Source organism: Puma concolor, chromosome D3 (assembly GCF_028749965.1).
Source record: "Puma concolor isolate L17-30 chromosome D3, mPumCon1.1.hap2, whole genome shotgun sequence".
In the NCBI taxonomy this organism is placed as follows: Eukaryota; Metazoa; Chordata; class Mammalia; order Carnivora; family Felidae; genus Puma; species Puma concolor.
Window position 1 is genome coordinate 81,504,447 of NC_141678.1, and position 12,608 is coordinate 81,517,054.

The window sequence follows — 12,608 nt, forward strand, 5'->3', positions numbered from 1 at the left end:
GTGGTTACGTACACAATGGAATATTATTTAGCCATAAAAAGAAGGAAATCTTGACACGTGTGACAACATGAATAGAATTAAGGGCATTACGCTAAATGAAAGAAGTCAAAGAAAGACAAATACCATACGATCTCATTTATGTGTGAAATTGAAAGAGAAAACATCCACAAATAAATCCAAGCTAATAGATACAGAGAACATCCAGGTAGTTACCAGAGGTGGGGAAAGGTGAAACAGGTGAAGGGAGTCCAAAGATCCAAACCTCTAGTTATAAAATAAATGTCATAGGGATGTAATATACAGTACGGTGACTACAGTTAATAACACTGTGTTGCATATTTGAAAGTTGCTAAGACAGTGTCTTAAAATTCTCATCACAGGAAAACCATTTTTGTAACAATGAAAGGTGACAGGTGTTAGCTAGACTTACTGTGGTGTCATCTCACACTGCATACAAAAAAAAAAAAATGAATCCTGTTGTACACCTGAAATGAATATATGTCAATTATACCTCAAAAAAAAAAAAAAAGAAAAGAAAGAAAAGAAAAATGATAAATTGGACCTCATCAAATTATAAAAGTTTTAGTCTGTAAAAAATCCTATTAAAAGGATGAAAAGACAAGCTACAGACTGGAAGAAATATTTGCAAACTACATATTTATAAAAGGACTAGTATTTTAGAATAGAAAGAACTCCCAAAACTCAACAATTTAAAAACAATCCAAGTAGAAAATGGGCTGAAGACATAAACAGACATTTCACCAAAGAGGATATACACACGGTAAAGTAGCACACAAAAAGATGTTTAACATCACTAGCCATTAGAGAAATGCAAATTAAAACCACCATGAGATATCTTGAAACATGTATCAGAATGGCTTAAAAAAAAAAAAAAAAAAAGGTGACAATAATACCAAACGCTCCAGAGAACTGGATCACTTACACATTGCGGGTAGGATGTAAAATGGTAGAGTCACTCTGGGAAACGGTTTTGTTTTTGTTTTGTTTTGCTTTTTTTCACAAATCTAAACGTGCAGCTACCATATGAACCAGTGACTGCACTCCTGGGTATTTACCCCAGAGAAATGAAGACTTCTGTTCACACAAAAATTTATACATGAACATTCCGGATGTCCTTCAACCATACAGCATGGTTAAACAAACTGTGCTACACCCATACCAAGGAGTACCGTTCAGTTACAAAAAGAAACTACTTTGATACACACAACATGAATGGATCTTGAGGAAGAACAGATTCCAGAAAGTTACATATCCCAGAAAGTTACATATCGTATGATTCCATTTATATAACTTTCTGGAAATGACAAAACCAGAGATGGAGAGCATATTAGTATTGTCAGGAAACAGGGATGGGGGGGGTGGCGAGAAAGAGAGGTGATTGTGGTTCTAAAAGGGCAACAGGGGGCTCCTTGGTGGCTCAGTTAGTTAAGCATCTGACTCTTGAGGGGCGCCTGGGTGGCTCAGTTGGTTGAGCGTCCGACTTCGGCTCAGGTCATGATCTCACGGTTCGTGAGTTCAAGTCCTGCGTCGGGCTCTGTGCTGACAGCTCAGAGCCTGGATCCTGCTTCAGATTCACTGTCTCCCTCTCTCTCTGCCCCTAACCCATTCGCATTCTGTCTCTCTCAAAAATAAATAAAAATTAAAAAAAAAAAAAAGTCTGTGTAAGCATCTGACTCTTGATTTCAGCCCAGGTGAGGATTTCATGGTGGTGAGACTGTGCTGGGTGGGGAGCCTGCTTAAGATTCTCTCTCTCCCTATTCCTCTGCCCTGCCCCCACATGCTGTTTCTTTCTCTATCTCTCAAAAAATAAAAAGACACTAAAAAAATTTATAAAAGGGCCACAGGAGGGGTCCCTGTGGGTAGACTATTCTGTATCACGACTTTGATGGAGGATCCAGGAACTTACCACAGCTCTACACACACACACACACACACACACACACACACACACACTATACATGAATACAAGTAAAACTGGAAAATCTGAGTAAGACTGGTGGAATGTAGCAATGTCAACATCCGGGTTATACTGTACTATAGTTTTATAAAATGCTACCACTGGGAGCAAATGGGTGAAGGGTCCACAGAACCCCTCTATGTGATTTCTCACCATCGCATGTGAACCCATGGTTATAGCAAAATAAAACCTTCATTAAAAAACCATCTTTAATATTTAAACACACACACACACATGTAAATAACAAGCATGGTTTATTAAAACATTCCACCTGGATTAATCTAAGTAGTAAAACTGTATTCAACAAAAGAGCCAGTAGAAAAAAAGGATCATGGTTATGCTATATTAAAAATCAGCACATAAGAAAAAAACCACTCAAACAATCCCAAACCAACCATACGTGAGAATATTATATATATTTTTTTTCAACGTTTTTATTTATTTTTGGGACAGAGAGAGACAGAGCATGAACAGGGGAGGGGCAGAGAGAGAGGGAGACACAGAATCGGAAACAGGCTCCAGGCTCTGAGCCATCAGCCCAGAGCCCGACGCGGGGCTCGAACTCACGGACCGTGAGATCGTGACCTGGCTGAAGTCGGACGCTTAACCGACTGCGCCACCCAGGCGCCCCGAGAATATTATATTTTGAAGCAGTTGCTAATGGAATGCATAGATGGAATGAAAGCTGTAAATAGGAGGAACAGACCTTCCCTCTGTTGTTGCAGGAGGGAAAAAAAATGGTAGAATTGATAAGATGTTGCACAGTTCAAATAGCTGAATTTGATGCTAAATTTTCAAAAGTCTGGTAAGCTAGGTGGGATATCAAGGGTGAACTCATAGCACTCATACGTGTGGGCAACCGGTGGACTGGGGCACCTTGTCACATAAAAATGCACCTAGAAGACTCCATGGCTAAGCCATGCGGGAGAAATAAGTTCTTTCTTATTCTAGATACAATTTTCTTCTATTATTTTGAATTGCTGTTCCGCTCACCTCTCTAGCTATATGTTCTCCTCATGTGCAGTCAGTCCTATTTTCAGCACCACAGTGATGGTTAAGGAAAACTCTTACAGTTGGTATTTAATTACCTAGCTCCAAATACGGTAACAATGACTTTAAACCAGCCCTTCTTTGATGACGGACAGGCCTGTATTTGCACTGTCCAACTGTGAGCCACTAGCTACAATCGGCTTCTGAGCACCCATGGCTAGTGTGACTGACGAGTTCTAAATTTTGAGTAAAATTAAATTTAAATAGAGGCGCCTGGGTGGCTCAGTCAGTTAAGCGTCCGACTTCCAGCTCAAGTCATGATCTCGCAGTTCTTGAGTTCGAGCCCCTCAACAAGCTCTGTGCTGACAGCTCAGAGCCTGGGGCCTGCTTCAGATTCTGTGTCTCCCTCTCTTTCTCTCTCTGCCCCTACCCTGCTTGTGCTCTGTCTCTCAAAAATAAATAAACATAAAAAAAATTAAAATAAATACATAAATTTAAATAGTCACACGTAGCTACTACTGGACAGTGCATTTTAAACCTTTAATCAAAAATGATTTGAGGGTATGTATCTCTTTTTCCCTTGCTGAACACCCCACTTCAACCTTGGTTCTATCAGCATTTTTCATCTGAAATGAAGTGATTGTTTCTGGTGTGGTTTGGGAGTGCCAGTTATTCCTAACCCTGACCACTTCCATCGCACGTGATTCAAAACTACCACCGAGCCTCCCGAGTGGTCAGCCTGCTTCCACACTCAACACCCCGGAGTCCACCTGGCAGTCAACGATGGGCCCTCTTCGGTGGGTTCGCACGGTAGTTAATAAAACCCAGATGCTGGCTCACGGTCGACAGGGCCTTAAATGACCTGTGTGTGCCCTGGCTCCTTCCGGATCTCACCCCAAACCTGTTAGTTCGCCTTTACTCAGGAAGCCTACGCACGGCTGATCCCTCGGCCTAGAATGTTCTTCCCCAACAGGCGCAGGACAGTCTCTTTTTCACAGTTCAAATGCCAAGTCCTCAGAGAGGCCCTCCCTAATCTACTGCAGAGGCTGCACTCTGCCCCTGCTCTCGGTTCTCCCCCCACCCCAGAGCCGGTGCCTGGCACACACTGGGCACTTAATAACATTGCCGAACGAAGGAAAAAAAATCCCCTATTGCTTTCTCAGAATCTTCTTCCTTTCGGTGATTCCACCCCGATCATCTCTAACAACTTTCCTCCACTGGATGTCTTCCTGCCTGTCCATGCTATTTCTCTCCCCTGGGCTCTGGAGACCACCCCCATCTTCCTTCTCTGACATCCACTCTATCAATCACATGCCCACTCTGCTGCTCTCCCTAACGTAACCTTTTTTTTTTTTTTAATTGGGGCCTTCCTCAGCATTAAAACATACGTAAAGTCCTACCTCAGACTCATACCTCCAAAACACAAAGGAAAACCCGCTGGCTCTCCCCAGTTTCTAGGTTCCTCCCTGGTTAACATCTTACGTATCTCTTCACCTCCGGAGCAAAATCCCAAAGAGAACCCCGAGTGCGTCATGCTTTCTTGACTCCTCCAAGGCTTCCTGCTGCCTGCCAGGTCTCGCAATGACCTAACTCTGTCCGCAGCCTTCAACCCTCAAAGCAGACATCTGGACTCGGCCTCCTCCTCCGGCCTCCATGGCACCCTTCTCTCTCAGTTCTACTCTTGACTGGGCGGCGATTCTTTTGCAGGCTCCCTTTTTTCTCTCCTTCTATGCCAAGATTCCACAGCCTTCTTGTTCCTCCTCATGCTATGAACTCTCCAAGATACCTTCAACCTCTGCTACCATCTGTATGCTAATAACTCTCCAGTGCTTGTTTCCAGCTCTCTCCCTCTAGTTCTACACGTATGTCTCCAACTGCTCATGGAACATTTCCACTTGGTTGCCTGTACATGCATTTCAAACCCAAAAAGTTCAAGATCACCTGCGCCCAAATATGTGCCTCTTCTTGTAATCCCAGACCCAATTCTTCCCCACTGAGATATCCAACCCAGGAAGAGGGGCGAAAACTCAGCCTCCTCCGCACCCCTCTCTAAATGCAGAGCCAAGCCTGACTTCTTCCTCTCCAATCTGTCTTTGATTAATCCTTTCTTCTTTAAGAGGTACTACACTACTTTGGCCCTCCCCATCTCCCATCACACAGAACCCTGCCTCCTAACTGGTCTCCCATGTGCCCAGGGTGGCTACCGGTCTGGCTGTCCCCCATGCACGCATGGTAGTTTCCTTCTAAAACAAAACCCTGAGCATATTACCTTCGCAGACTCCTGACTATAGCAGGATGAGGACCAATCATCTCCGTGTTAGCACACACCCTTCCATGGCCTAACTAGGCTTGTCCACTCACCTTATGCACGCAGTTCCAGTCATGCCAAACTAATGGGGCAACTGAGACTTCATGCCTTTGTTTATAGTGTACTCCTCACCTGGAATATCCTATCCAGTTATCTCCCCACATAACTCCAGCTTCTCTAAGACTCGGCACAGTCACGGTCCTCCTGCTGCAAAGTGTCCGTGATACCCCCAAGTGGCCTACCCTATGCTTCCTCTAAATTTCCACTGCCTCTGTTACACATTTCCAAAGATCACACAGTATCCCTGTTAGCCACTTAAAATTTTTTTTTAATGTTTATTCATTTTTTGAGAGAGAGAGAGAAAGAGTGGGGGAGGAACAGAGAGAGAGGGAGACACAGAATTTGAAGCAGGCTCCAAGCTCTGAGCTGTCACCACAGAGCCTGACACGGGGTTCGGACCCATGAACTGTGAGATCATGACCTGAGCTGAGGTCGGGCACTTAACCGACTGAGCCATCAAGGCGCCCCAGCCACTTTATATGTCTTTTCACATCAGAACGTAAGCCCTTGGATTTCAAGGATGATATACTTCTTTTATGATTCCCTAAGACTTAGCAAAATGTATGGCACATTTACGACTGAGTAAACCTGGAGTTCTATGTATACTGCATTACTCGCAATTTCTGCCAACCCTCTCTAAGGTTTATTGCACTTCGAGACTGAGGCATATATTCTTTTTCTTTACCTGGAATGCATCCCATTTTCTGGTCCAAGAAGGCATAACTTCATAGTGAAAAAAGTACAAATGTCTAACACATAAACCTGGATTCGAAACTGTCTTCTATACTAACTAACTGCATGTCTCGGGTTAAATCATAACCTTAATAAACTTTGGATTCTTATACCGTGAAACTGAAGTAATATTCACCTTGAAGAGTTGCTTTGAGGATTAAGATCACACCAAACACCCGGCGGACAGTTAGTGTCGGCACCTTACACATTATCTAAGCTCACATCATCTCCTCTGTGGAACATTTCTCAGTTACTTTTGAAGAGTTAGATAAGCCCTTCCTTTCTGCCCTCCTATACTAACCTTTAATTCTATCATAGCACTATTGTGTTATTTTATAATTTTGAGTTTTAGTTATCTGCATTCCTCCATTAGTTATGAGCTCCTGGTTATGGGGAGTTTTGCCTTGTTTGGTGGGAAAGTTATTTGCTGTTTAAGAATATTCTTCATCCAAATTTTCTAGGTTAGAAGGTTAAAAAGGTTTGAATGAGAAAGTGCACCTATGACCCAACCACCATAAAATTAAACATCTCTCCCCGTTTAAAACTAGCAACGTGCCTTTCATTTGTGTCAACCTCTAGCCGATTCATTAAGGAACATCCAACAACCCAATTCAAATATGACGCAAACTGACCATAAAACCAAAGTGCAATTCTTGCAAAAGAAAAAACAGGGGCGCCTGGGTGGCTCAGTGGGTTGAGCACCCGACTTCGGCTCAGGTCATGATCTTGCAGTTCTCGAGTTGAGTTGGAGCCCAGCATCATCGGGCTTGCTGCTGTCAGCCTGTCAGCGCAGAGCCTGCTTCGGATCCCCTGTCCCCCTCTCTCTTTGCCCCTCCCCCACTCATGCTGGCTCTCAAAAAATAAAAGCCTTAAAAAAAAAAAAAAAAGAGGAAAAAGGTATCAGTAAATGGATGAAAATTATGTTGCAGAATGTCCAAATTACATGCAGTTTTGACAAGTGAAAAGCTGATGAAATAAAGAGTTAACTAAAAAACCAACAAATATGAAGACAAGACACTTCAAAAGAAATCACTGTTGATATTAAAGAAACAATACTTGGGGCGCCTGGGTGGCACAGTCGGTTAAGCGTCCGACTTCAGCCAGGTCACGATCTCGCGGTCCATGAGTTCGAGCCCCGCGTCAGGCTCTGGGCTGATGGCTCAGAGCCTGGAGCCTGTTTCCGATTCTGTGTCTCCCTCTCTCTCTGCCCCTCCCCCGTTCATGCTCTGTCTCTCTCTGTCCCAAAAATAAATAAACGTTGAAAAAAAAAATTTAAAGAAACAATACTTTTATCAAAGAAACAATACTTTTTCCAAAAACATTTACCAAAAAGACCCTTTCTGAATGGGCTACAAAAAAAGTCAACACTAAGTGGAGATTGTTACATCTTAGTCTAATGCAACCCTGTTGGAAAAGATACACACAAAAATCAACACATGACTTATTCTTCATTCTAAGGAATAAGCCATAGTTGCAATTACAACATTCTGAGACATATAAAACATTTATTTTCATAATCTTTTGGGTTGATTTTCAAGGTAAAAATCCCAAGAAAGGGACGCCTGGGTGGCTCAGTTGGTTAAGCGACCCACTTCCACTCAGGTCATGACCTCGCGGTTGGTAAGTTCGAGCCCCACGTAGGGCTCTGTGCTGACAGTTCAGAGCCTGGAGCCTGCTTCGGATTCTGTGTCTCCCTCTCTCTCTGCCCCTCCCCCACGCACATTCTGTCTCTCTCTCTCTCTTTCTCAAAATAAACGTTAAAAAAAAAAATCCCCCAAAGCTCCTTCCTATCCTACCTCTTTCTGTGTGTGAAATTCTGAGTTCTATTTTAATGTATCTACTTTCAGTGGTCTTTCTTGTCAATTACCCAGGTTTGAGCAAGTCCACCATTATCCTTAGTGCTTGTACTGGACACTCAATGAATGTCTCATCAACGACTGCAAGACGAAGACAAGGGTTCAATCTTTTATGCTGATCTTTTGCCCCAAAATGACCCAGTGGACTGGGAGTCCTCGAGGCTAAGTCACATTCTAAATCCCTCTGAAACCTCAGATCCATTCTGGGCATCGGAGGCACTATTTCACAAATTTCTCAATGAATCTCACAGATGTCCAACAATCATGTCTAAAAGTTTAAGGTTCTACGATTTATGTACAAAACACTGTACTCACTGCGGTAAGGGTGGGGAGGTGGAGCCACAAAGCTTAAGAACACTCCCTGATTTTATATACATTTTGGGAGCCATGGCAGAGTGCACGTGAATGCACAGCTCAATGAACTGACGGATTCCTCAAATTCCAAGACTGTCCTCACGTTTCTATTCACCTGACAGCTAAAAGAGAAGGGCTTTGCTACACCAGCTTGAGACGGAGAACTAAGATCACCAGTGCTTTGCAAACATTACGTTCTTTCCTCTCTGTCTTACAGTGACTGGAGCGTCTGTGCCTCCGGTTCAAAGCTCTGCCCAGTTCTGTTCAAAAGAGGAAGAAAACCCACCTCAACAAAAGTGAAGCGTCTCGCACAGCGGGTGGGCTTGGGAGATCCCGGAGCGGGCGGAAAGCGCCCGACCCTCCCACCCGCGGCTGGGCGGGGGCGCCGCCCTCCTCCGTCCGGCACCAGGGGCGCGGCCGCTTCCTCCCTCCTCCCCTGTCTCCAATCCTAACCCCGCGCCGCCCCTCGGCTCCGGCTCTCCAGGGCGTGGGAGAACAGTGATACCTGGAGATTGGACGAGGTGGATGCCATGGCGGAGATCCGAGGCGGCTCCCAGGGGAAGAACTAGGGCAGAGGAAGCCAACAGCGGCAACGTCGAACCGCGCCCGGTGTTGCCTCAAACGTGCGCAGGCTGGTAGCCCTCGGACCCGGAGCGACGCCTCCCCTTCGCGAACTGGTTCCAAAACCGCAAGCCGCTCCGAGCGCCGCCGACCCTTCTCAGAAAACTTCCGCAATTCTGAGCCCCCTCCGGGCTCTCGTCCCGCCTCTGGCCTCAGCACTTCCGCTTTCGTCATCAGCACGCGCGCTACCCAGTCTCCAGCCATTCTGGTCTCGCCTCGGCCCCGGGGTCTCGCGATGCCGGAAGCCCGGAAGCGCTCCCGGGCCTAGTGGCAGTCAGGCTGGGCGCAAGCGCACTGTGGCTCTTACGTAGGGGCGGAGGTGCGTCCGAGAGCCAAGATCTGTTACGTTTTTTTCTTTTTCCAGATGTTTAACACTTGAGGTGAATTATTGGCTCTGGCTCCTTTCAGTCCACATCATGGAGCGTGCCCTGTAGTTCTGTGGCTTTTGAGTGAAAAAGTCATCCCGTCCCCAAGACCCACCATTTGGGGACTTGGGCCTCGTTTACTGTGTCTCATTCATTCCGTTTTCTCCTCTGTAAGATGGGGTTAATTATATATAGTACCCACCCCAGGATTGTGAAGAATGCTAGTAGCATGCGCTGGCATAGTGTTGGGTGAACAGTAAGATCTCAGTAAGCCTCAGCGTTTATTACTCAACACTGTACACTTTATTCAATAAGTTGTCATGGCTCCGTGAGGTCCTGAGAATGTTAGTAAAAGACAGGTGTGGTTGCTGTCCTCTAGGAGCTCACGGTTTGGTGGGGAAGCAGGCTCCTGAACACAAGTCTTATGAAACTGGCAGATCAGATTATCTTTTACACCATTTATAGGGAAGGTTAATGACGAGAGGTTAAGTGCTTTCTGTGAGATCACATGTCAGGGATTAGTCGCAGACCTACAATAAGACCTCGCCTCAGCCTTTCTATCGTTTGCAGTCAAAATCCTCTTTTTCTTCATCCTTATGTAGGTAAGCTTCCCAAAGGAAAGTGAAATAGGTATTTAATCATTCCTCCATTTTATTTCCTACTCACTCCCTAATTCTTCCCGATCATCTGATGTCTCCTAAAGTTCTTCCCTCGCCCTTCTTACTAGGTATTGTCAACTACCCAGTTCTTGAACTCTCACTTGTAGAGAATCCTAATATTCTTTGTCTTTCTCCTTCACTGTCTCCCCTTCTTTAAAAAAAAAAAATATATATTTTTATTTATTTTGAGAGCAAGCGGGGGAAGGGCAGAGAGCGAGTGAGACAGAATCCCAAGCAGGCTCCATGCCATCAGTACAGAGCCTGATGCGGGGTTTGATCCCAAGAACTGTGAGATCATGACCTGAGCTGAAATCAGGAGTCAGATGCTTAACCGACTGAGCCACCCAGGTGTCCCACTGTTTCCCCTTCTTATTCTTCTCTATCTGTAGCATTGTGTCAAGAGTCATGTTCTCTTTAATCAAACTACTCCATCCCTGCTCATCTTATCCCCTTCCTGGACTTTATATAGCAATATAATAGAAATGACTTCCAATCTACATCTCTAGGCCTAATGCTGTCTTCTGTCTTGCACTCATAACCTTCCAGAGATCTCCAGAAATCACAGGACTTTCCCACAAGACAAATTCAACACATTTGAAGTCAAGTTAATGATCATCTACCCCAAACTTCTCAGAATAACATCACGAAAACTCCATCATCCAGGCTCAAAGCTCAAAGTCAGCCCTCTCTCTGCCTTCATCTGCCAGTTCACCTTTCCACCCCTCTGTTCCCTTCCACTTACTGATAAATGCTGTAGGGATCGCAGCCCTTACAGTGTCAGCACATCATGGACATTTAATAAATACTAAACCTTTTAACTGAGCTGCTTAAAAGAAATTGCTAGATCCTTAATGACTGTTGGATAAACCTGATTTTCCCTGAAGATACAACTAGGCTCCAATTTACCTTTCACCTCAATCCCTAAGAGTCTATGGAACACCCACTAAACGTAAGTCGACTAGGCATTAAAAAACTACAGAGATGAATATGATATGGTCTTTGCCATTCAGGAGTTTACAATTTAGTGGAAGACACAGACACATAATAGTGAAAAGAGAATCCACTGATATAAATTACCACCATGTGCCAGGCTGCTGTGGATATTGGATATGAACCAAACAGTCAAAAATCCCTCTTTTATCACTATCAACAAATCGTGTTAGTATCACGTACCCTCAATATTCAAAGAGAAGGCTATCGTCTGTAAGGTATTTTCAAAAACCCATAATTTTAGTCTACTCGTGAGAAAACACAAGAAAAACACAAATTGAGGGCTTTTCTACTTCTAAAAAATGCCTAACCAGGCTCTTCAAAAATGTCAAAGTAATGAAAGATAAGAAAAGACCGAGAAACTGTCACAGATTGCAGGGAACTCAGGAGACACGACAACTAAATGCAATATGGGATTCTGGATTGGATCCTGGAACAACAACAAAAGACATCAGTGGAAAAACTGATAAAAAAACACAAATTAAGTCTGAATTTTAGCTAATAGTACTACACCGAAACAAATTTTATAGGTTTTTTTTTTATGTTTACTTATTTTCGAGAGAGACAGACAGAGTGCAAGCAGGGCAGGAGCAGAGAGAGGGGGAGACACAGAATCTGAAGCTGGCTTCAGGCTCTGAACTGTCGGCACAGAGCCCAATGTGTGGCTCGAACTCACAAGCGTAAATATCATGACCTGAGTGGAAGTCGGATGCTTAACCGACTGAGCCACCCAGGCACCCTGAGTTTTGATAAATAAACAAGATAAGATGCCAACAGTAGGGGATATTGGGTAAAGTGTATATGGGCAGGGCACCTGGGTGGCTCAGTCAGTTAAGTGTCTGACTCTTAATTTTGACTCAGGTCATGATCTTGCAGTTCGTGGGATCGAGCCCTGCATCGGGCTCTGTGCTGACAGTGTGGGGTCTGCTTGGTATTCTCTCCTTCCCTCTTTCTCTGCCCCTCCCCTGCTCATGCTCTCTCTCAAAATAAACGAATAAACTTAAAAAAAAAAGACTATATGGGAATTCTCTAAATATCTTTGCAACTCTTTTGTAATTATTATTTTAAAAGATTTTTTTAAATTCCTGCTCGTTGGGAGTTTGCATTACAGTGGTATAGAAACTTGTTACTTTTTCATGTTGAAAAATGTAAATCTAAAATTGTTATCTGTATCATGGTTTATAAAATACTTCCACTACATTATCTTATTTCTTAATTCTGTGAAGTGGATCTTAAGTATCCCATTTTTACCAATGAGGAAAACTAAGCCTCAGAGAGATAGATGGTCCCCCAATCCATGCAGCTTCTAAGTGATAAAGCTGGAGTTTGATCCCAGGTCACATGACTCCAGATGGGATGTTAGAAGACAGACAAGGACTCGTAGACACAGGCAGTTTGCACCATGAGGCCACAGAGGAGGGGATGCTTAATTTGGAAGGAGCGGTGAAGAATTTCTCGGGGAAGGTGTCAGTTAAACCAAATCTTAGAATCTTAAACTGATTTGGACAGAATGTAGGCCCTTTCGAGCAGAGGCAAAGCATGAATAAAGTCACAGGAGAATAAACCTCTGGCATGTTTGAGGGAAGGCTAGAATGGGGGAAGCGACAGGCGCTCTGGGGAAGGAGAGGCAGGAGGGAAGCTAAAAACGCACCAGGAGGCACTGACAGGTGCTCAAGGGTTTGAATGATAAAGAGT

The 12,608-nt window shown here is 44.2% G+C and overlaps 1 protein-coding gene across 1 annotated transcript in view; it reads right to left on the bottom strand.

Moving 5' to 3' along the window:
• Positions 1-9,069, bottom strand: part of VPS4B (vacuolar protein sorting 4 homolog B) — a 32,043-nt gene extending 22,974 nt beyond the window's left edge. The window contains exon 1 of the mRNA XM_025931068.2: positions 8,784-9,069. Coding sequence (XP_025786853.1) covers positions 8,784-8,810 — 27 coding nt within the window. The 5' untranslated portion in view covers positions 8,811-9,069. The remainder of the gene's footprint in view (positions 1-8,783) is intronic.
• Positions 9,070-12,608: the final 3,539 nt, after the last annotated feature.